General features: G+C 34.5%; 1 protein-coding gene across 2 annotated transcripts in view; it reads left to right on the top strand.

Annotated features, from left to right (window-relative positions):
• Naaladl2 (N-acetylated alpha-linked acidic dipeptidase like 2) overlaps positions 1-20,747 on the top strand; it is an 883,574-nt gene extending 862,827 nt beyond the window's left edge. For both annotated transcript variants that reach the window (XM_038347191.1, XM_038347190.1), the window contains one exon: positions 13,708-20,747. In XM_038347191.1, the coding sequence (XP_038203119.1) occupies positions 13,708-13,906 (199 nt within the window). In that variant the 3' untranslated portion in view covers positions 13,907-20,747. The remainder of the gene's footprint in view (positions 1-13,707) is intronic.
• Positions 20,748-22,890: the final 2,143 nt, after the last annotated feature.

Genomic DNA, 22,890 nt, shown 5'->3' on the forward strand with positions numbered 1-22,890 from the left:
AAAAAAAAAAAAAAAAAAAAAAAAAAAAAAAAAAAAAAAAAAAAAAAAAAAAGTATACCACTCTGGATAATAGAACAATTGCAGAAGAGAGAACAAAAATTCAACCATGAAGCTAGTATTTTGGTGAAGTTCTATAAATGAAGAAAGAGATGTTGTCATTGAAGGCCTGGTAGACACAGGTGAGGATGAAACAAAAATTTCATCAGAAACTTGGCATCCAAATTGGCCTCTCCTGGATGTTCAATTATCATGGATAGGAACTTTATCTCAAATAAAACAGAGTGCAATGTGGCTTGAATGTATCGGGACAGAAGGACAGAGAGGAATATTAAAACTGTATGTGGCTAACATAGCAGTAAATTTATGGGGACATGATTTGTTACAGCAATGAAAAACTCATATTAACAATCCCCCAATGTTAGAAACAAACCATTTAATGTACATTTCCAGGAAATATACTACAAGATTTTATAAAGAACAGTCACTGATCTTTCAGGTTGTACAAGAAAAGGGTACAGCAGCTGTTGATCTTCTGAAGGCACCAATGGCCCTACCTTTAAAATGGTTGACAGGCAAACCTGTATGGGTCTAACCTTTAACAACAGAGAAGCTGCAGGCCTTAGAACATCTGGTATAGGGGCAGCTAATGTTCAATATAATGAAGAATCAACCAGTCCTTGGAATTTTCCTATATTTCCTGCTAGAGGAAAATTTGAAAAGTGGAGAATGGTAACACATATAAGAACTGTTTATAATGTGATTCAATCAATGGGCTTTTTACAGCCTGGCATTTCTTTGCCCCACTATTGCCTAAAGAATGGCCTCTCAAAGTTGCTGATTTAATAGATTGTTTCTTCATTATACCTTTACAAGATGAAGACAGAGAAAAATTTGCCTTCACAGTTCCTAGTTATAAAAATTCTAAGCCTGCTAAAAGATATCAATGGAAGGTTCATCTACAGTGAATATTAAATAACCCAACCTTTTGGCAATATTTTTACCATATAAGACAAGTAAAAAATTAAAAACTTATGAAGAAAAGGTCTCCAAGTTAATCTTAAAAGAAAAATTGAGACTTTGTCAATTAGCAGAGACAGACCTAGCAGAAACTATAGTACCTTTAAATAATGATGAAATTGACAAATTATGGGAAGAAAGTGAACCCTAGCAAAGAACTTGTAGAATTTTTTTTGGAAAGATTAACAACTACCCCCAAAGCAAGATAATTCAGCTTATAAATAGAACTAACTATATCCTTCCTTGCATTGTCTAGGACATACCAGTAACTGGATCCCATACATTTTATACTGATGCAAAAAAAGAAAGGAGAGGTTACAAATCAGAAAATTTAAGTAAGTGGATCCAAGACCTTATGATACTTTCCAAAAGTCAGAATTTTATGCTATTCTCATGGTACTAAGAGATTTTGAAGAAACTCTCAACATAGTAACCAATTTGCAATATGCATAAAGAGTTGTTTTGCATAATGAAACTGCTGAATTTATACCAGATGATACAGAATTGACTTTTTTATTTAATAAGTTACAAGATATAATCAGGAACAGGAATCATCCCATCTACATAACATACTTCTAATCCCATATGGGTCTGCCAGATCCTCTAGCACAAGGTAATACAAAACTTACTCAATTAATGACTATCAATGTACTAAAGGTATCAAGATTTCATAGAAACCATATTATCAATAGCAAAGGTTTAAAAAAAGACTTTCCCATCTTATGGCAACATACCAAGGACATTATAAGAAAATATCTTACTTGCTGTTTATACAACCAAACATTACTACCTGCAGGAAGTAACCCATATGGCAAACAAAAGAATAAAAATCTGGCAGATAGATGTATTCCATTTTTTTTGGAATTTAGAAAACTAAAATATGTCACCACACCATTGCTACCTATTCAAGTTTTCAATGGGCAACTGCTATTCTAGCCAAGACTTGAGATAAGCCCTGCACATTTCTATTATGCAAAGAATAGACAACAAATGATAAAGCTACTTTTCGCAGAACTTGACAATTAACCCAAAATTTTCTTTTCATGATACCCTAAAAATTCCACCACACCTATACAGTAAGAAGTAAATTTAAGACCCTGTCACACACATTCCCAAGAAGTGGGATGAGTGGTTTTTGGTCATTCAATGGGTTATGGATGTTAGTCATTGTTTAGGGGACTGTTACAAGTTGTTATTGGTAGTGGTAAGGAAAAAGCTAAACAAAGGAAATTAGATTTAAGGTTCATATTGCTAGCTAGCACTTATATCTAGAATTAACCCATCTCCATTATTTTATAGTTTACCACAAGGCTCATGGCTTACCGGAAAGGTTTCAGCATGTCTGTCTCTGGTGATGGCTCCATAGCTTCTCCCTGATTCTTCCTTCTTTCACCCAGCATTCAGCTTAGTTATCTCCACCTAGCTCTGCTTCCTATAGGTCTTCTATAGGCCCAAAGCAGTTTCTTTATTCATTAACCAATAAAAGCAAAACATAGACAGAAGGACCTCACATAACATTTCCCCTTTACTATTTAAATAAAAAGGAAAGGTTTAACTTTAACATAGTAAAATTACAAATAACAAAAGAGGTATGAAGCAAGAATAACTATAAATTCTTCAAATCCATCAAAGACTTCAGAAGGATATAATATTGCCTAAATAAACAGAAAGTACATTGTGAGCAACTTCCAAACTCTAGAATTGACAGACACATCTCACCTCCTGGACAATCATCCAAAGTTCTTCTGTACCATTGGGGCACTTATCATCAGCCTACAGGCCCATAGTATCCATCAGACTTTTCTATGAAGCAGGAAATTTCAAAGACAGTTCCAACTATATTGGCATTTGTCAGTCACTTCTGTGTCCTGCAGAATGTCTAATAGACTCTTTCATGAAACAGGAATACCATAGGACCATCTAACCTTTAGGCAAGTTCATTAGTTATTTCTCTTTGGGTCCTGAATGTCCAGTTTATCAAGTAGTTCAGGCAAGAACAGTTTCTTCTCTAAATGCCTAATCAACTCCATAGGAGCCTTTTTGATGCCCATATTCCTCTTGAAGTAAACTGGTGCTGCCAATGTCATACATGTCTCACTGTGATGAAACATCTTAAGTTCTTAAAACATTTAAAATGACATATTCTGAAGGTTTCTGAAAGATTTAAAGAATACCTATCTAAATGAAATATATCTCTCTCTATATAAAAAATCTAACACGACTACAAGTTTAACTATTATAGATGATTATCAATGTATATTTTTAATTATACATTACATTTTAAAATGAGCTACACAAACACAATACCTTAATCAAGATCAGAAATATACATATAAAAATTGACCTAAAATTTATATGAATAAATCAAGATCTATATCAATGCAAAGTACTCATCTATATATTATATCCCCATTTAAATGTAAAGAAATATTTATAAACAATATTTGGGAATTTGGGCATAGTTCTATAGACTACTACCTGCTGATTGGGGATGCTATTAATCAGGTTTTTAATAATGTATTATCTGTGCTAGGTTCATCTCAATCAGCAGCTGGGACAAGTGATTTTTTTTGAGGGGTGTTCATGGCAAACTTTCATGGGGTCTTGGTCCAATAAATCACATTATTCTGGAATGAATCCATAGGTTCTCATCCTCTGTGGAAACAAAAGAAGAACCTCTTTTCCAAAGCAGCATATCCTTAGACCAAAATTTGGAAGTCCAATAACTTTAGAACATATATGTTGGTTTAGCTTAGCAGCCCATACAATGAAATGTCTTTCTATACTAAGCTCCTTCACAGTCAAAAATTTCAGAGAAAACACAATTATATATATATATATATATATATATATATATATACACACACATATATATGTATATATATATATATATATACATATATATATTTCAGACTCAGTGAATTTTCTATTTTAACATGGCTTATTTTTCTTTACTCCTTTTAATCTATGACTGTCTATACTGTCTCTTTAAAGACTACCTTTTGAAAATACCATTTACTTCTTTTAATAACTGTTTATATTCTTTTTCATCTTTCTCCCAAGCCTTTGTACATTAGTTCAACACTATGACAGATTTCGAGGTCTTTTATGTCTGAAAGTGTCGTATTGTGTATCTGTAATTCTTTACTGTCCAGGAGTGCTTCTTAAAATGCTAAGTGCTTCTTAAAAACTTAAGCTGCACCATTACTAGAGTATATACAGTACTCTCTGCTTGCTTCACATAGTTCAACATGGTGGAACTGCTTGAGCCTCTGAGAGCCATGCAGACAGCCTCACTTCCAGGCACAGAGCCAGTCCATGTTGATATCAAGCAAGCCACAGTAAGCTTCTCACAAACCCCATCCAAATGCTCAGTCTTCCAAAAGAGCCAGAGGTCACACTGGCAGCATGGCCCAGAAAGCCTGCATTATTTCAAAATGATGTCATTTATTTTCTTGCTACTGCTGAGTAAACAAAATACCTCTCTTAAATGAGCTGCTACACACTGCTAACAACAGCAAGAAGCTGTGCTAAACTCTGTATTTTTGTGTCTAGAATTCCTTTCCAAGTCCTCTCAGGTTTTTAAGTGGATTTTATTTGGCCATGTGGGTGCCAGTTTTTAGGAAGGAGGCCACCTGGTTCATTCCCAACAGCTATGCCCTGTAATAATTACACAGAAATTGTATTAATGAAATCACTGCTTGGTCAATTACTTAAGTGTATTGCTAGCTAGCTCTTACATCTAGAATTAACCCATCTCCATTATTTTATATTTTATCAAAAGGCTTGTGGTCTACCAGCAAGGTTTTAGAATGTTTGTCACTGGCAGTAGCTGCATAGCATCTCCCCGGCTCCTCCTTCTTTCTCCCAACATTCAGCTTCGTTGTCGCCACTTAGCTCTGTTCCCCTATAGCTCTTCTATAGGCCCAAAGCAGTTTCTTTATTCATTAATTAATAAAACCAACACATACACAGAAAGACATCCCCCACCACCTGAGAACTACTTGCTAAGCTCCAGCCATCACCAGTAAACCAAAACTAAGACCTGGTTCCTGGCATGGGCTGTTAGAATCCTGTCTTGGCTCTGGTCTGGCTCCATGGTGCTCTTTATGATCACAGGGTAATCTAATCTATAAACTACTTTATGGGCTTTTCAAAGAGTCTTGTCACCTAAAGTTTCTAGATCCTGCTAAGTTTGCAGTCAATATTAGCCATTACAGAGAGTGCCAGGTCTTACATATGTGATGAAAATGGAAATATAGAAGGTTCCAAATAAGAAAGTAATGTAGTTATGTTAATCTTGACCTTTAGGTTGTAATTCTACACAATTGCATGTAAGATGGAATGAGAACTGCTGAGGTAAAAATGAGAGTAAAAACACATGACTAATGACAGGAGAACAAGAAGAGTGTTCAAAAGCTTCAGCTTCCAGTCCAAGTATGGAGTCTGAAGAAACAACTAAACGTTTTGTCTAACTTCTGTCTCCCCATTTGGATTCATAGAAGATACATGTGTATCTCCGTTGATAACTCAAAAAGTTCTGTTATGGAGGGACTCTTCCTTGATCACATGTAGGACATTCTTTGAGTAAACCAGATTAAAAATGAGGTAGTCAGCTGTATTGAAACATCTTGACTATCACTACATAGACCACAATTGGTTCTCTAGCATATTTTACATTTAATCACAATAGAAACAGGATACTTTTATTCTGTCTCCTGGGCTATGACTTAGCAAGATAATCCATTCTTGTACACTTTGATGATTTTCTTAGGTGAGACTGTGTAAGACAAACTACCATGCTATTGATGGATTGGCAACAAGTACTGCTTTTTCACAATTCTAGATATGTTTAGAAGTACCAGATCAGGTTACCAGTACAGCAGTTTTCTAATGGTGATCCATTTATTTTGTACAAGTGACTGCCTTCTTCCCGAGATCCTGGCACAGTAGAGAAAAGCTGCAGTGGTCTCTCTTTCTATTGTACAAATCCTCCTCCCATCATGGGGCTCCACTCATACAAATTCATTTTAAAATAAAACACTCCCTCTTGCTGACATACCAGAGAGATTAGGATTTTGGATAGAATCTAAGCACTCAGTCCATCATGGTATTATTTTTGCTTTCTTATTGGAAGTAAAACCTTACTTGGCATCATATGAACAGACTTTTAGGAATCTAAAAGCTTTGTAACATACAATTCAAAATAAGGGTCTTGATTTTCTGACAATCTAAGTTAAATTGGTCATTTAAAACATTACTAATAAATTTTACCATATTCTGTTGGTTTATTAAGAAAAAATAGGAAATGGATTTCTATGTCAACTAAACCCTGCCAAGTCTCACATGGAAAACAATACCTAAAAATCTGCCCAAATGACCTCTTGAAAATCATCCCCAAGATTTAGTGTCTTAAACAATAGTCATTTGTTTCACTTATAATTACCTAGTGCAGCTATCCAGGTAAGACTCAGGTGTGCAGTGCTTGTAAAACCACACTGGGCTGTGAATGTCTTGGTTTATTTTTTTGGGGGGCGGGGGGGTTCGAGACAGGGTTATCCTGTAGTTTCTAGAACCTGTCCTGGAACTAGCTCTTGTAGACCAGGCTGGCCTCGAACTCAGAGATCCGCGTGCGTCTGCCTCCCGAGTGCTGGGATTAAAGGTGTGCGCCACCACTGCCCGGCTTGGTTTATGAATGTACCTAGTAGTCCTGCTGCCCAGCTATCTGTAGCTCACTTCTTACAGAACTCAGATGATCATATCTTCTGTGACCCAGTGTTTGTCTATTAAGTGGCCTAATATAATACTGAGTGCATGACAGTTTGGAAGAAAAACAACCTGCTTGAAATGGTGAGATATGGGCATGTTATATGTGCACATTTCATTTGAAAAAGCAAATACTAAAGTTAGACTAGATTTGTGAGTTCAAATGGTGAAATGGATCTTACATTTTATATGATAATTCAGAAATAAATTTTTAAAGGTGGCTACATGCATGGAAGAAATTAATTATAACGTTTTGTTTTGCTATATTGTACTGTTTTGCTTTGGTCTTGGCTAGTGGGCATTGACCTCAGAGCCAGGGATACACTCAGCACCTACAGTGTCACTAATCTGGACCCCAGTCCAGAATGTAGACGTTTCTTTACACACATTTCTTTGACTATCTAATTAATGATCTCTGGCTAGATAGTATTAATAATTGCTTTAATTATTACCCTGATATAACCAGAAGTTTATATCACCCGCCAGTTCCCAATTAACCTTTCAGAGGCTAATTATTAATTACAAACTGTTTGAACGTTTAGCTCAATCTTATTATTAACTAGCTCTTACCACTTAAATTAACCCATTTTCATTGTTTTATATTTTACCTTGAGGCTCATGGCTTGTTACCTGACATTTTGCTTCTCTGGTGTTAGCCAACATCTCTCAGACTCTCCCCCTTCTTTCTTTCTTATATCTTTGCTTGAATTTCCCACCTGGCACTATTCTGCTTGGCTATTGATCAAATCAGCTTCTTTATTAAGCAATGATAATATAACATATTCACAGAATACAGAAGGACATCCTATATCACCATTGGAAATTTTAGATAATAGCAACTTCAATATATATTAAAAGCTATTTTTGTAGTATAGCTACATGTTTTGAGAATTCTTGTAGACATAGTATCCATATACAATCATCGTTTTAAATGCCAATATAAATAGAGTGACCTGGTCTTGATGATGGAGAGCAGTTAGTATAGTCAATGAGAGAATTAGAAACCACTACACACAATTGAGCTGCACATCCTTTCTGGCTGTAGCATGCACAGCCAGTCAGTTCTCAAAACATATTGTTTTGTGTGATTTAATTTAGAAGTTTGCCAGCACATAGTACAATGAATGTTAATTAAGGTTTATAGTGGGTGTTATCCCATGCTCATTTACTTATTTTGGAAGATAAACTTAAAACGGGGTCATTATTTTTTATCTTTCCTTCACTAATTTCCTAACTCACATAAGTGGAAATGGTTCATGAAGACTTTAGATGTATTTTGTTTCAAAATTCATTTTTTCCCAATGTTTTCATTTTCATAAGGTGAATGGTATATATTTATCTGTTGAAATATTCATCTCCTCCACTGATACTGCCAGGAGTTATTAATTATGTTTTAGATTTGGTATAACTCTCTTCTGGTCACCATGACATGCCATTGAAGCAGACCCATTAACATGAGTGATGCGTGTTGTAATTTTATTAGTGCCATCAATAATGCATTACATGTTCCTTTTAGAAGTCTTTGTGTATGGGAGGAGGATTTCAGCAGAATTATATAAATTGCATTTATTTTACTTAATTTTTAATTTTGTTTTTATTTATTTTTGTGTCTTTCACATCATGCTTCCTGATCCCACCCTTCCCCCAGAATAAAACAAAATAACATTTAAGAGAAAAAAGAAAAAAAACTTATAAAGGGAAAATATCACCATGAAAGCTGTAGTATGACACAGTGAGTCATGTAATAAATGCCTTTATCCATATAGTTTACTCGCAGGCATGCATTGCAAAGAATCATTAATCTGGTTCAAGGTTCCTGACCTCTGCTAATACTTCAACTCTGAATCTTCACTGGGTCTCTCCTTGAACATCCTGCATCTCTGGGTCCACAAGAATAATTGTACCCCTCCCCAGTCCAGCAGATAACTGATGGGGTAGATATTGGGGTTGGCTAACACATAACTCTGTTTCTGGGCCTGAGTATTTGCAGGGCTCATTTATAAGATCTACAATTTTGGAGATGAGGGAAGATAGGCTTAGGTGTAGAATTAATGTTATCTCAATAACTGTGCAAATGATTCCAGTTAAATGATACATTGCTTATGTGTGATGTCTATAATGCCATGCTGAGATTCATGTTGTATTTATGCAAATGGAAAGGTGATTGAGTTAGAATAGTATTCACAACTATTGTTTCTGCAAGAAAACATTTCTAAATTGGACTAGAGCAAGCATGTCTGTGGTCAATGTCCATTAAAGAATATAAATCTCTGTGATTATAATCCAGACTCTTCCATGGATACTTTCTGCACAAATATTTTCCATTTTCTTCTACTCTTATTGTTTTCATAATCTATGTGTAACTTTTTAAATAGGCTATTAGTTGATTTTCAGCCTTACTTAATCTGAAGTGTATTGGTTTATGATTGGGAACGAAGGACATTTGAGGCTTCTGACAGGCTTTTCAAACCTTTAAAGTATATTTGGATAAATTTTAGTTTCTGTGAGATTAAGGGTTTTTGGCTTAGATATTTCTATCAAAACCATTGAAGTAATTGTGACAGTTCAAAGGTGTGAATATTTGCATATGATAGTGATACAATAGTAGTTTTGCTCATCTGAGAAAATCCTGAGGCACACAGGGTTAAAGTGTTGGATATGTAAAAAAATTTTCAGATTAAGAAATGAAGAAAATAGAGTAATGAATCTAAACCTAGCCTGGGTTTCAGTTTAGCCTTAATCAAATATTCAAAGGAAAATGATAATATGCTAACTTTTCAGAAAACAATGCAGATACATAAATTTGTTATACAAGCAGGAATCTAAGTAGTGTTTATACACAAAAACTGGAAACTATTAGCTACTTTTGAAAGTCACTAAGAGAAATAATCTTTAGAATGAAAATATGAGATTGTTTATTTCCAGTTTGTTCTTCACGTTAGATAGTAAACAAAATGAAGATATAGTCTGTTATTATAGTAGAGATAAACTTCAGCTTACATTAGTACCTACCCAAGTTGAAGGTTTTCCTTCAAATTAAGATGAAAGAGTACTTGTCACTTATATTCAGCTGGAATCTCAGCTTCTGGAGTTTTGTTCTTATTTGTATCCAGTTTAAGTAGAAATGGATGTGAATATTTATATTATATAATAGCATGCTACAAGTTTTCTACTTGAATCACATAATATATAGAAAATGTGGAATTTCATAAACCAAAACAATGATATCTGTTCACATGGCATGTTTAGAGTCACTAAAGGCAGGTGTGCACTCACTAGTTAGGAAAGGTGATCTTCAGACTCCATACATGGCATGTTTAGAGTCACTATGAAGGCAGGTGTGCACTCACTAGTTAGGAAAGACATTCTTCAGACTCCATTGCATTGGCCTTGGAAAAATTCATGTACTGTTTTCCAGTGTTAAGAACTAATAAAAGTACTTGTATTTATGGTGATTTAGACATGAACATTCTTTGTAGAGTACATGTTTATTGTTTTATATTATGTTGTATTACAGCATGTTTCTTAGGATAAATCATACAATCTGTAAGAATGGAAAACATTTGTTAATAGCTTCTGGAAAATGCCCTTTGCACTTTTAGATTCTGGAAATTTGTTTGAATGAAGTCATTCATAATTAAAGATGAAGCTAACAGGAGAGAATTGACAGTGGTAAATATTATGCAATATGATTTTTTTATTCTACTAAATTTGTTTTTGAAAATTAGCACAAGTTTCATACAAAGGAATATTAATCATTATGTTTGAAGCTAATCCATTTAACTTTGTCTTTTAAATGAGTGTATTACTAAGCAGTTTTTCATATAAAACATAAATATGAATGATTTTGTCTGCTGCATTATTGGTTTCATTATGATTTGTGAGTATACTGATGATAAGATTGTACTCCTTTTTAAAAACCTTTACAAATAACTATGTTATGGTGAAACTGCCAAGTTTTTTATACACTCTATCATGCAAGAGATAATACATGACTGCCCTAGGAAACTTCATTTCTGTGCTAAATATTTCTTAATTGGTCTTGGTTTCTGCATTATTTGGTTTCTTCCCCCAATAAGTGTCAGTTTTAGCTAACAAAGTTATTCTTTAAGGAATCTCAATTAAGCTGCTTCACTAATTCTTATGTTTGTGTTTTAATTTTACAAACTTTTAAATCACTCGGTATAGGGCTTGACTGATGGCTCAGTGGAAGCCCAGTGACCTAAGATTAATCTGTAGAACACATAAAGTGGAAGAAAAGCATTGACTCCCACAAGTTGTCCTCTGTTCTACTGTTTGTATTGCGGCATATTCAATTGCCTCCGACAATGTGCCCAAAATTACACACACACACACACACACACACACACACACACACACACACACACGCACACAAACAGGGCAGTGTAATTATTTGTTATGTTTATAATATATTAATCAATCTGCACACATTTAAAACCTCAAACATTTATTAACCTATAATGGTAAACGCGTTCACAATCTTATTCTGCAATTTGTTGAAAGGTTTGGTGTGGTGGTTTGAGAGAAAATGGCCCCCATAGGGGGGCTATATAATTATTAGCTGTGGTTTTGTCAGAGTAGCTATGGCCTTGTTGTAGGAAATATCTTATTATAGGAGTGGGTTGTGAGGTCTCATATGCTCAATTTACACTCAGTATGACACACAGTTGCTTTAGCTGCCTACAGATCAACACGGTAGAACTCTCAGCTCCCCTGTACCATTTCTGCCTTCATGCCAACATGAAGATGATCAACTAAATCTCTGAATCTGCAAGCCAGCCCCAATTAAATATAATAATTGCATAGTCATGGTGCCTCTTTAGAGCAATAGAAACCCTAACTAAGACAGAACTTGCTACCAGGGACTGGGGTATTTTTGCAATATACCTGATCATGTTTTTGTTCATATGAATTTGGACTGTGGTACTTTGTGTTAGGAAAGCATTGGAATGCTTTAAACATTGCTTAATGGGCCATACCAACAGGAACATTGAAGAGTGTTGCTGACAGTGATTTGAATTTTGAGGCCTGGCTTGAAAGCTTTCAGAGGAAAAGAATTTTTGTATGTGACCTACAGATAATTCTTGTGATATTGTGATGAAGAAGGTGGCTGCTTTTGCCCTTATCTGAAAATTCTGTTTGAGGCTAATGTGAAGAGCTTTATTTTAATTCCCTTGACAGAGGAAATCTCAAAACAACCTAGTATAGACTCTTCAATGTGGTTATTGCTCTAATGAAGATTTATAATAAAAAAACCAAGATGAGCAAGTAAAAATACAAAATGCAATATTTGAGGAGAAAAAGAGCACCAGGAAATGGAATGCAGCTAAGTCCAGTGTTCACGGAGATAAACAGATAAGGAAATGGAGTAAAGGAATTGCTGATCTCAGGGCAAGATCGCACCAGACTAAGCTTCCTACTTGTGAAAATGAATTAAAGAAAAGCTTAAGTCAAGGCCTTGTGGTACGTATCTTTAGTCCCAGCACTTAGGAGGCAGAAAAGGCAAATCTCTAAGTTTAAGGTCAGTCTGGTCTACAGCTGAGTTTCAGGACAGTCAAACTTAGGCAGTGACGGAAACCATTGAAAACAAAAAGCTGCTGAAAATATAATAAACAATGGGGTCACATTCTAGCCCCAGGATGCAGCATAACTAGGCATCTTCAGTCACATGGTTCTGGCTGGCTTTACAGTAGAGGATAGAATAAAGGGGTTATGGAATCTTTCTTTGTAACTAAGAAAAGTCCCTGTTGCTAGACATGTGTCAGGGGTGTCGCTGCATGACGGCTTTATATAGGCAATTGTGTGAAGCTGGAAAAATGAAATCTGTATTGCCATGGTGACCACAAGATATTAGAGATGCAAGAGTTGTGGAATACCTGTCAAGGTGAGCTGTTAGCAGGGAGTGGAACCAGCCCAAGATAAAGAAGTAGGTTGCAAACAACAAAGCTCAAAGTAGTTGGAGGTCTGAAAGGCACTTAGATATCATAAATGGAGATTCAGAGTTTGGAGCTTTCCCTGATGGTTTTGGGTTTGCTTTGGTAAGGTATTTCTTCATTATGCTTCCTTTCCTATATTTTGGAAAGGTAATGCATATCCTGTCCCATTATATGTTTGAAGTATGTGATCTGCTTTTTGATTTTGATTTTATTGAAGATTAGAGATTGTATGAATCTCAGAAGAAACTTTGAACTTCAGCCTTTTAAATAAGCCTAAATTTGAGACTGTTATAAACTATGGAAACTTTTGAAGTTGTATTTAATGCATTTTTGCATTATCATATGGTTATAAGGCTTTGGGGCCAGTGACTAGAATTTGGTGGTTGCCCTGCAACTCACTCTGTAGACCAGATTGGCTCAAACTTACACAGCCTGACTCTTTTTGAGTGCTGGATTCAAAGGCATTCACCACCACCACCGGGCTGGTTTTTTTGTTTTTTTTTTTTTTTTTTTTTTTTTTTTGTTACCTTAAGTTTATAAAATACTGTGGGAAAAAGATAAATTTCCATGTAGAGGGTTTACTACTACTAGAGATATATCCTCTTCATCTTACACTAATTGAACTGATGTGTCTTAGGGCTGAATTAAGACTCACAATCATATTTTCTGAACATGACAACATAACATGATTTTCATCTGTAGCAAATTTCTAGCTTAAAATTTTGGAAAACCCCTTTATGATATGCGATAGCATTGTATGCTTCAATCAGGAAGCGTACACTGCCTGATGCTCTTTGATTCTACAAGTGAAATTTATTTCTGTGCATTCAATCATTATAGGTTGAAAAATAGCAATGCTGCATTTTTAAAAATTTCTTCATTATTTTGTAGACATTATTCCTGACAAAGTTTTGATAAGGAAATATAGTTGTACATAAAACATTTACGTATTCCATCTTTCTTTTAGAAACATCCTGTACCATCTTGATTGGAAGACAAGCCAGTTTTCCATCCTGAAGGCGGCTTGGGAGCAGTGCAGTTCGCTGGCCTCAAATGAGACCATTCAAGAGGCCCTGTCTGATGTGCTGAATAGCATTCATTCAGCTCAGGTTTTCCTCAAAGCAGGACTGGATGTGTTTGAGAATGTCTTGGTTGAAAAGAACTGAGAAAATATGCAGCATTTTAAAAGTTTGTTTACAAGTATAAAAACAAAATCTCTAAATTGACCAGGTATTTGTGTGTGTGTGAGTGTGTATGTGTGATCAAAGACTTTACCCCAATTTTAAAGCTATTATATGGCATATTTTTAAATGTACATAAGAAAGAACATTTTGTACATTTTAGATATTTTTATATTTCCATTTTAGTATATAACAGCAATTATTGAAATAATACCCAAGATTTATCTATTACAGAGAAGTATGCTGTATTTTTGTAAATAAAAAGCCTGTGAGGGGTTTAAGATATTCTTGGCATTACCATTGCTGTGGACAGAATGTGGAGAAATTCCAGAATTCTCTCTAATAAAATCTCCAGTGACTGAGTTTCTATGTTAGACATGGAGACCTGATAAGTTTTCAGACAAATGTTCAAGTAACTGTTCAATATGAAGAAGTAATGCATTTTGAATGAGGGATTGATGCTCAGAATCACTTTGAATGTTTCTATTTTATAAAATGAAGTTCCTCTTCTTGACACAACTAGATGTAGTAATGCACTGGTTATGAAGTTGAATTTTGTAAGTACTAATGAAAAAAGAGCCATAAACATTCCATGGGGGAAACTCTCAAGAAACTGGAGAGAGCAATTTAAATGCAAATTCTTCCGAAGGCTACACGTTTTGAAAATCTTAAATTGCCTCAATTGATGCTATGTGAACTTCAGCAGTGATGTACATTGACAAGGGACAGCACATTCCTTCCTTTCCCTTCTGTGGTTTCCGATGGAATGACAGAAGCAGGGAATAGGCTACAGGAAGTCATCTCACACGGCTGTCCCTCCTTACATCTTTCCCACAATCCCTTGCTATAAAGTGATTTTAACAGAATACTGTGTAACAATAATGGAAAATTTTCACAGTTTGTCTTTGAAAAATCAAAATATCATCAAATACATATGTTATTTTTGCCAATAGTAAACTACTGGCAAAAAAAGCCCTACTATGAAAGAGATGTCTTTTTTGTCAACAAATATTCTAAATATAAGAAAAAATTTATCATTTCCCCCTTTGTTATCCTTCATAGTGGCTAAGATTAAAAACAGAAAATAGGCATGCCAATATGTTGTCAAAAATTTAAGTGCTTTAGAGCCTTTGTCTCTCATGTAGGAGATGGAGTTTGTATTTGGGCATTGTCATTCAGAATCTCCACAGTCCATATCCCTTCAAACTAAAACATTATTCCTGGTTATGGAAAAGCAAAGCTTTTACCCTACCTTGTCAACACATTTGTTTAAAAATATTCTTCTCATACTGAGTAATGCAGTTTCCCTTTGAGAACAGACCATGAGATATTTCTTATGACATTCCCTACACATTTCAGTCCTGAAACAATTGGCATTACATATGGCCAGGAAAATGCTGTAACTATCCTTGTGTGTCTAGGACTTTTACTTCTTTTGGATAAAGCAAGGTTAGTTTAAAAGAAAGCTAGAGTTAAGAGAAAAGAATTAACCATCATCGACTAAGGATTTATAAGGGGCAGCTCTTCCTACCATTAGTAATAATTGTATGCTCAGAGCACATAACTGGGACAATATGGTAAATAATTCAGGCAGAAACAAGTATTCATCTGAAGTGCCTATGTATGAACATTTTTATATGAAAAATTAAACTACCTTTTAATATATTTAATGTACTTACTTAATGTAATCATATTGAACATACTTGTTTGAGAATGTTTGCCACACAGCTGAATGTGTATAGGAAGGCATCACAAGGGTCTAGGTACTGCTTTCCTGGCCCTGCTTCTTTCCCATAATCTGCAGAGATGAGCAGAGAAAGGGTTACAGAATGCTTAGACTGCCAGAGAATCAATCCTATGTCAAGGGTGTTCAACACTGAATCACAGTAATGCAGTTATTTGTATGAAGTTGAATTTAAAACAAAGAATGACAAAATACTTTTTATTTCGTAGATTGTAGAATATTTTATTAGATCACTTAAAAGATCAAATGAAAAGATAAAATTACCTTTAAAATATATGTACATGAACTCTAAAGATGCTGTTCCACATTTTGGTTTTAAGGGAGCCCTGAGCCTTGTGACATAGTATTACAGCTGTGACATGCGTACCTCAAGACTTTTTCAGATGCATAACATGTTAACTTTCTCCTGAATTTCCAAGTGAATAAAGTACTGAGCAAGGTAATGATGAATGGGATGTGAACCAGCAGTATTTTCTAATGGATATTGAGACTTCTAAGTATCAAGTACTTCTCAAAGTACTTCATATATAATTGGTTCCAGGAGATAACCAATCATATATGTTCCATTTGCCAGGAAAATATGAAGAATACGTGATGTGAAAGTGACCAAGCAGGAAATCCAGGGATATTGTCCCAGTACTAGAGACAAAAGAGAGCCTAAGCGACAGTCAAGACTAAGGCTGAGCATTCTGCCTCAGTCATAAAATCACCACTATCCCTATCAGATGCAGTACCTGAGACAGGTGATGGAGAAGCAGGCACATCAGCATCCATTCAGAGAGTGGCTAAAGCCACCTAGATTTCCATCTTCTTGTCTAGTGTGCATTCTCCTGTCTCCCAGAAGAGTGATAGATGGCCTATTCAGTGAATGCTGGGAACATGATTTTAATGCTAGGCAACCTCACATTTTGATCGTACTTGACAAAGTATTCCCAGGCAATCTGGCCCCATAATATGAAGTCTCAGGGATGACACCAGAAGTCAGGAAGAGGCTGAATGAAGTGTTATTACAGAAACCTCTTAGCTGGGAACATCAACAGTCTAAATTAGTATTTTTTGAAATGTGAAATTAGGGGAAGAGTTTTCAGGATTTCTATTCTCAGACTCAAAATTGTCTATTTTAATAATTTCTAAACTGTATCAATCCTATATTCTTATAAAATATCTTAAAAGCCTATGAAAATAAAAAAAAAACACATTGATGAAGGATCCCAAAGATTTTGAAAATGCCATCATTAAAACCGCACTAAGCAACTGGAGAGTTGATTCAGCGGTAGGAGCACTTGAAACTCAATCGTGAGGAGGTTAATTCAGTTTCCAGCTCCTGCATTAGGCAGGTCATAAATACCTGTAAATTCCAGCATCCAGGGATCCAATGCCCTCTCCTGACCTGCAGGAGCATTGTGCACATACTCACGCATGAACAAAATACCCCACAAATGTAATATTACAAAGGATGATATGTTTTACCAGTAAAAGAGAAGTCATATGTAGCCAACATCTATGACACCTATGGCAAGAACTGGTTTAGACATGATTTATTTTGTTTTATTTTTCTACTTAACTATATAGAGCAATTCATTTAAGAAGAAAGAAACAAGTTTAATGAGACATATTCAGACTTCTGAGGTAAATAAAAATGTTGTGTTGTCTTTTTCCTCTCAGAGGGACCCTGTAATGTCAACGTGCGTGCCTTGGACCAGGCAAAATAGAAAATTCAGCTTTTTTGATTTAAAAACATAATGTGATGTAACATTTTGGTGTGAGCTTTCCACATATGACCAGCCTCAGGTAGTTCATCGATAGCCTTGGTAGGATCCACTTCACCATAATTGTAAAATATCTAAAAGCAGCATACATAATCCCCAATGGCTGTAGCCCAATAATGCTGTGCCTGTGTAAATTGAGAAACCATGAAATCTAAGCAAATAATTATACCAGGAAAACTAGGCTTCAAGTTATAATTTTAAACCAGAATGCACTACTCTCATAATACTTCCTCCAAATGTCTATACAATTCATCAAGAAAAAAAGCAAAATAAAACAACAACAAAAACAAGTGCTTTCGTATATGTCTGTGGCTATATATATCAGACCTCAAAACTCCAGTGATCTTCTTAAATAACTACATAGGATGTAGAAGTCTTGTTGGCTATAAAGATAATTGTCACACAAATAAGATATTGGTTACTCTCTTATTAGTGGTGAGTCAGCATCCTGACTCAATTTTTTTAAAAAAAATTAATATTTTCAGAATAAGTTTTTAGACTTAGCCAATAATGTTCTGAGACACTTCATACTATATGTAATTAATTCCGGCAAGAATTAAGCTTTCTCTGTGAATTATATTTTGTCATATTATTGGTTTAGTATGTTACGGACATGCACATTTGCTTAATGGAAAGGAATTATTTTAAAGTGCCAATACATGGGCTGAGTAGAAGGGAAAAGGTCTCACATATTTAAACAAATTACTCTCCAATCTGTTTCGATGCAGGACTGAGAACTCAGCCTAGGAATACAGAAACAAGCACATGATATTTGTCTCACTACGCAGGCAAATTCAGATCTATTCCATGAGTTTAAATGGCTATCTTAAAAATTGCTCATTAGAGTTTGCTGTTCTGAAATCTGAAAAAAGCATTGCAGAGTTCAAAGTACTCTATTAAATGTGACTACCATACAGTTGACTGGATTTGTTTTATTGAATTTTGAATGTGAAGTGACATAAATTTGAAAAATTTAAAACTATATTGTAGAATGTTGCTGGTAATCAGCATGCTCACTCAGAAATACACCGTGTTTTCTCTCTAGATAAACTCTAGAAATTATATTAGACTTGGCCTTCCTGGAACAGTGGTTTTAGGATTAATCTATTTAACACAAGTCTTTCTGCTAACCACCAATAGTTTTCATTCTATAATACCATTCTTTTACCTTCAAAGATATACACTGACAGTGCCTTGAGCATAGAGAGGTTTGTAAGAATACTGAAGTGCAGCTTACTGTGAGTTGACTTGTTTCTTAAAGGCATTTATAATTTCATCTTCAAACTGGATCAGGATTTTAAATGAATAATAAGGAGCAAAGGAATAAACTAAGGCATATTCAGGACTTACTGTTGCAGTATTTCTGGTCATATTATATTTTTGGACATATAGTTACAAAACTTGCAATAAACAAAATGGTGACACTGAGCTTTTTAGCCAAAATCCACTCTGCAAAGCCAAAGAAACATCTGGTTGTTCTGCTTTCTTATTTCTAGGAGCCAGTCAAAAATTAAAGCATGAGCCACCTATTGACCGTCTAAGCCCAGGGAAATCTTTAATGACTACACAAAAACCTAACAGTGTTCATTCTTTCTCCTTTGATAGGTTAAGCCAATAAGCCCAGAAGTAGCTTTTCTCATCAGAAGACAGATTTTATTTTCTCAGGTATAATTAGTATGTACCATGTCAGTCACAAAAAGGCCACACAGGTGTCTGCCTCATGCTGTATGTCATTGCTATAGTTCTGCAAACTCAAAAGATTAATATGCAATTATTATTATGAATGATTATGCTGCATTAACATTGATAGTGGTCTTTTGTTCTAATTAAAGTGAAGACTTGGGATGTGTATAGAACTTCACTGAAGAAGTTGAGCCAGAGTCCCTATTTTAATGGACTACAAATATTTTTCAATCAAAATGTACAATTTTAATTACCTATGCTCTTCAATAATTATAATTTTATAGTTCTTTCAAGAAATTGTATTTAATATGGGGCCATGCAGGGTTAATGCCTGAGTTTCACCTTTGAGATTTCTTAGCCATTTAAGAATGTATTTTCTGTACATACAGTATAATTTTATTAAAATTAATAATAATGATATTATTTGGTTTTATATGCTATGAATGGACCTTACTCTGAAATTTAGAACAAAACATGACGAATTTATAAGGATTATTTTCTTTCTTTGTACAAAGAAAGACAAATATATAAATAAATATTTCACTAAACCATTGCAACTTGTCCTCAAGAAGGAAAATGCCCAGATGGTTAAGTGTGGCTCATATAATTATATTCCAAGGATGTTATAAATAATTCCATTTAGTGGCTAGGCAGACTCTATTAGGTGACTGAGTGTGTACAATGCTAACAGAAGGGTTTTGTGGCAAATATATCCCACACATTTTAACTTGCTATTTGAAAAAGAATTATGTCCAGATTAGAAAAGCTTCCGAGGGCATTCTAATGTTGTAATTTGCTTTTATAGACACACAGAAAATTGCATGGCATTTTGATAATACTTTTATGTGGGCTTCCAATGTTCATATATACAAGTGTTTAGTATATTTTTAGGTTTTTTTAGTTGTGTTTCTAATAAAACATCCTTTAAATGGACAAATTTTTATAAATTTTATATATTTTTCCAGTGCTATAATATCAAAAGGGACAATCATAGAATTGCAAATGAAAATAAGCAGAGAAAAATTTTATAGTTTCATGGGACAAAATGTAAAGGCTAATCTTACCAAATAAATGTAATTTAATTTAAAACAATCATATCTGAGTATGCCCATTAATAAATTTTATAGAACTGTATTATTATTAGCTTTTGTTCGAGATAATCTTATTATCATCTGTGATTGTTAAACTTCATTGCATAGAGATTGCTAAAGTCATTGTAGTTTTCGTTGATTTTTAATGACAATAGTTTATAGGTATATGTCTATATTTTTTAATTACTACATATGGTCGAATGTCTACTTTCTTTGTGTGAATGTCCATACAAAACATGTTCCCAAGTGTGATCTCAATTCAGTATATAACCACTTTGTGCTACTTCAAATGATTCAATATGCAGCTTTTCATGTGATTAGAGTGATAAGAATGGATTGACTTTCCAAATCCATTAAGAATGAGTGAGCATTTTATATTTCACTGGCTTAAATATTTGCTCATAATGAAAAACTTAGTACTATTAAATAAAAGTATCTTTAAAATAGCATGTTCTGATTCATAAATGCAATGGATATAAATATATAAAGTATCATTTTAAAGCATCAATTTAAATATATAAATTTCAAGTGAAAATGAATCTGTGTGCTTTTGTTACAAATACGCAGTATTTTAAATATATTATTGATGAGATATCTTTTCATAATAATTTCCACATCAAAATTGGTATTCCATTGCTCCTTATTTAGGAAAGCCTGCTTAGAGTTTTATCATTCTTTGCTTTAGACTCTTTGCTTGAACTTTCTGTTTTCATATCATACCATTTCAGGTTTCCAGTGTGGGATGTAGTCTTACATCACGTAACCACAGCTTTACCCATTTAAACAGAGATTCGTTTTGTTTTCACAAAAAAAAAAAAAAAACACAACTGATGTAGGTGTGTCTTCTTTTTATCTGTTGACTTCATTGGTTAATAAAGAAACTCCCTTGGCCCACTTGATAGGCCAGCCTTAGGTGGGTGGAGTAGACAGAACAGAATGCTGGGAAGTTAGTCAGACCGCCATGCCTCTCCTCTCTAGGACAGACAAGATGGAGCCAGTCTCCAGGTCAGACATGATGAATCCTTCCCGGTAAGACACCACGTCGTGGTGCTACACACATTACTAAATATGGGTTAAAGCAAGATATGAGAATTAGCTAATAAGAGTCTGAAACTAATGGGCCAGGTGTGTTTAAATGAATACAGTTTGTGTGTTGTTATTTCGGGTTTTAAGCTAGCCTTGCAAGAGACAGGCAGGATGAAAAGCAGACCTGCTCACCTCCTCACTACACACAACACTTTGTGAAATGCTGCATGTTATTCACCACCTAGAAAATGATATCTTTTTGTATCCTCTAGCAAGTTTCATCCATTTATTAATTTACTCAGTAAACAAGAACTAAGGGCCTGTTCTAGCCCAAGTGTTTTAAAAGTATCCCACACAGTGTGCCTTCTAGATCTTCAGTCCAAAAATCATGTAACAATTTAGTTTCACATTAATAAGAGTTTTAGAGTTAGTCATGGTAGAGTAGTTACTGAAAACCGAATAGAGCAGATGTAGATGAAAGGCAACATGATGACCTCACTGACCTTACATGTGGATCGTCAGGAAAAATTGTTCTTTACCCAGTGTTCTGCTGTGCAGTGGCTGTTTTTTGCTATGATCTTACAAATATGTAACTCTCTGCTTACATAGGATATTATTAATTGTGCCTTTTAATCTTTAGAGATTAATGCAATAGATGCTATTATTGTATTCCATGCAATAGAGGGCAAAACTGAGAGTTAGATAGATTAATAACAAATAACGGGAAAACATAGATATTGTATATGATAATATGAAATGATGTGTGATTATATTCTCCAAACCAAAACATAAAAGGATGTTGGATTTTTATCAATGGCCCTTTCTACACCTAATAAAATAATTATATGATATTTGTTCTTTAATTTTTTTTATTGTGGATTGCAGTTATTGACATTGAATCATCCCTGCATCTCTAGGAACAAGCTAAATTACTTAATCAAGATATATAAGCACATTGATGTGTTCTTGAATATTGTTTGCAAGTATTTTAATGTGAAATTGTGAATCAATGTTCATCAATGATACTGATTGACCTATAATTTTATCTTTCCTTGGATATTTTTCTAGTTTTGATATCAGGTTGATATTAGTTTTGTAGTAACAATTTGAAAATGTTACTTTACTTTCTAATTAACTGAATAATCTAACAAATACTAATGTTATGTCATCTTTGAATTCTCTACAGAATTGATCAGGTCCTGGACTTTTTAAGTTTTAAATTACTCCATCTATGACATTGAATGTTATGATCCTATTTAAATTATTTATTTAATATTGAGATAGAGTGGGTACAAATAGTAAAGAAAGAAGTCAAAGTATCCTTGTTCACAGATGATACTTTATATAAATAAATGACCCAAAATCTTCACAGTTAAATTTCTACAGTATTGATGGAAGCCGCTGAGCCCTGAAATAATCACACATTATTTAAATCTGTTTGGCCCATTAGCTTTAGCTTCTTATTGGCTAACTCTTACATCTTAATTTAACCCATTTCCATTAAGCTGTGCATCACCACCAGGTCATGACCTACCGGCAAAATTTCAGTACATCTGTCTCCTGCAGCGGCTCCATGGCTTTCCTCTGATTCTGCCCTTATCTTTCCCAGCATTCACTCTAACTTTTCCAGCCTAGTTCTGTTCTGCTCTTGCCATA

Source organism: Arvicola amphibius, chromosome 11, assembly GCF_903992535.2.
Source record: "Arvicola amphibius chromosome 11, mArvAmp1.2, whole genome shotgun sequence".
In the NCBI taxonomy this organism is placed as follows: Eukaryota; Metazoa; Chordata; class Mammalia; order Rodentia; family Cricetidae; genus Arvicola; species Arvicola amphibius.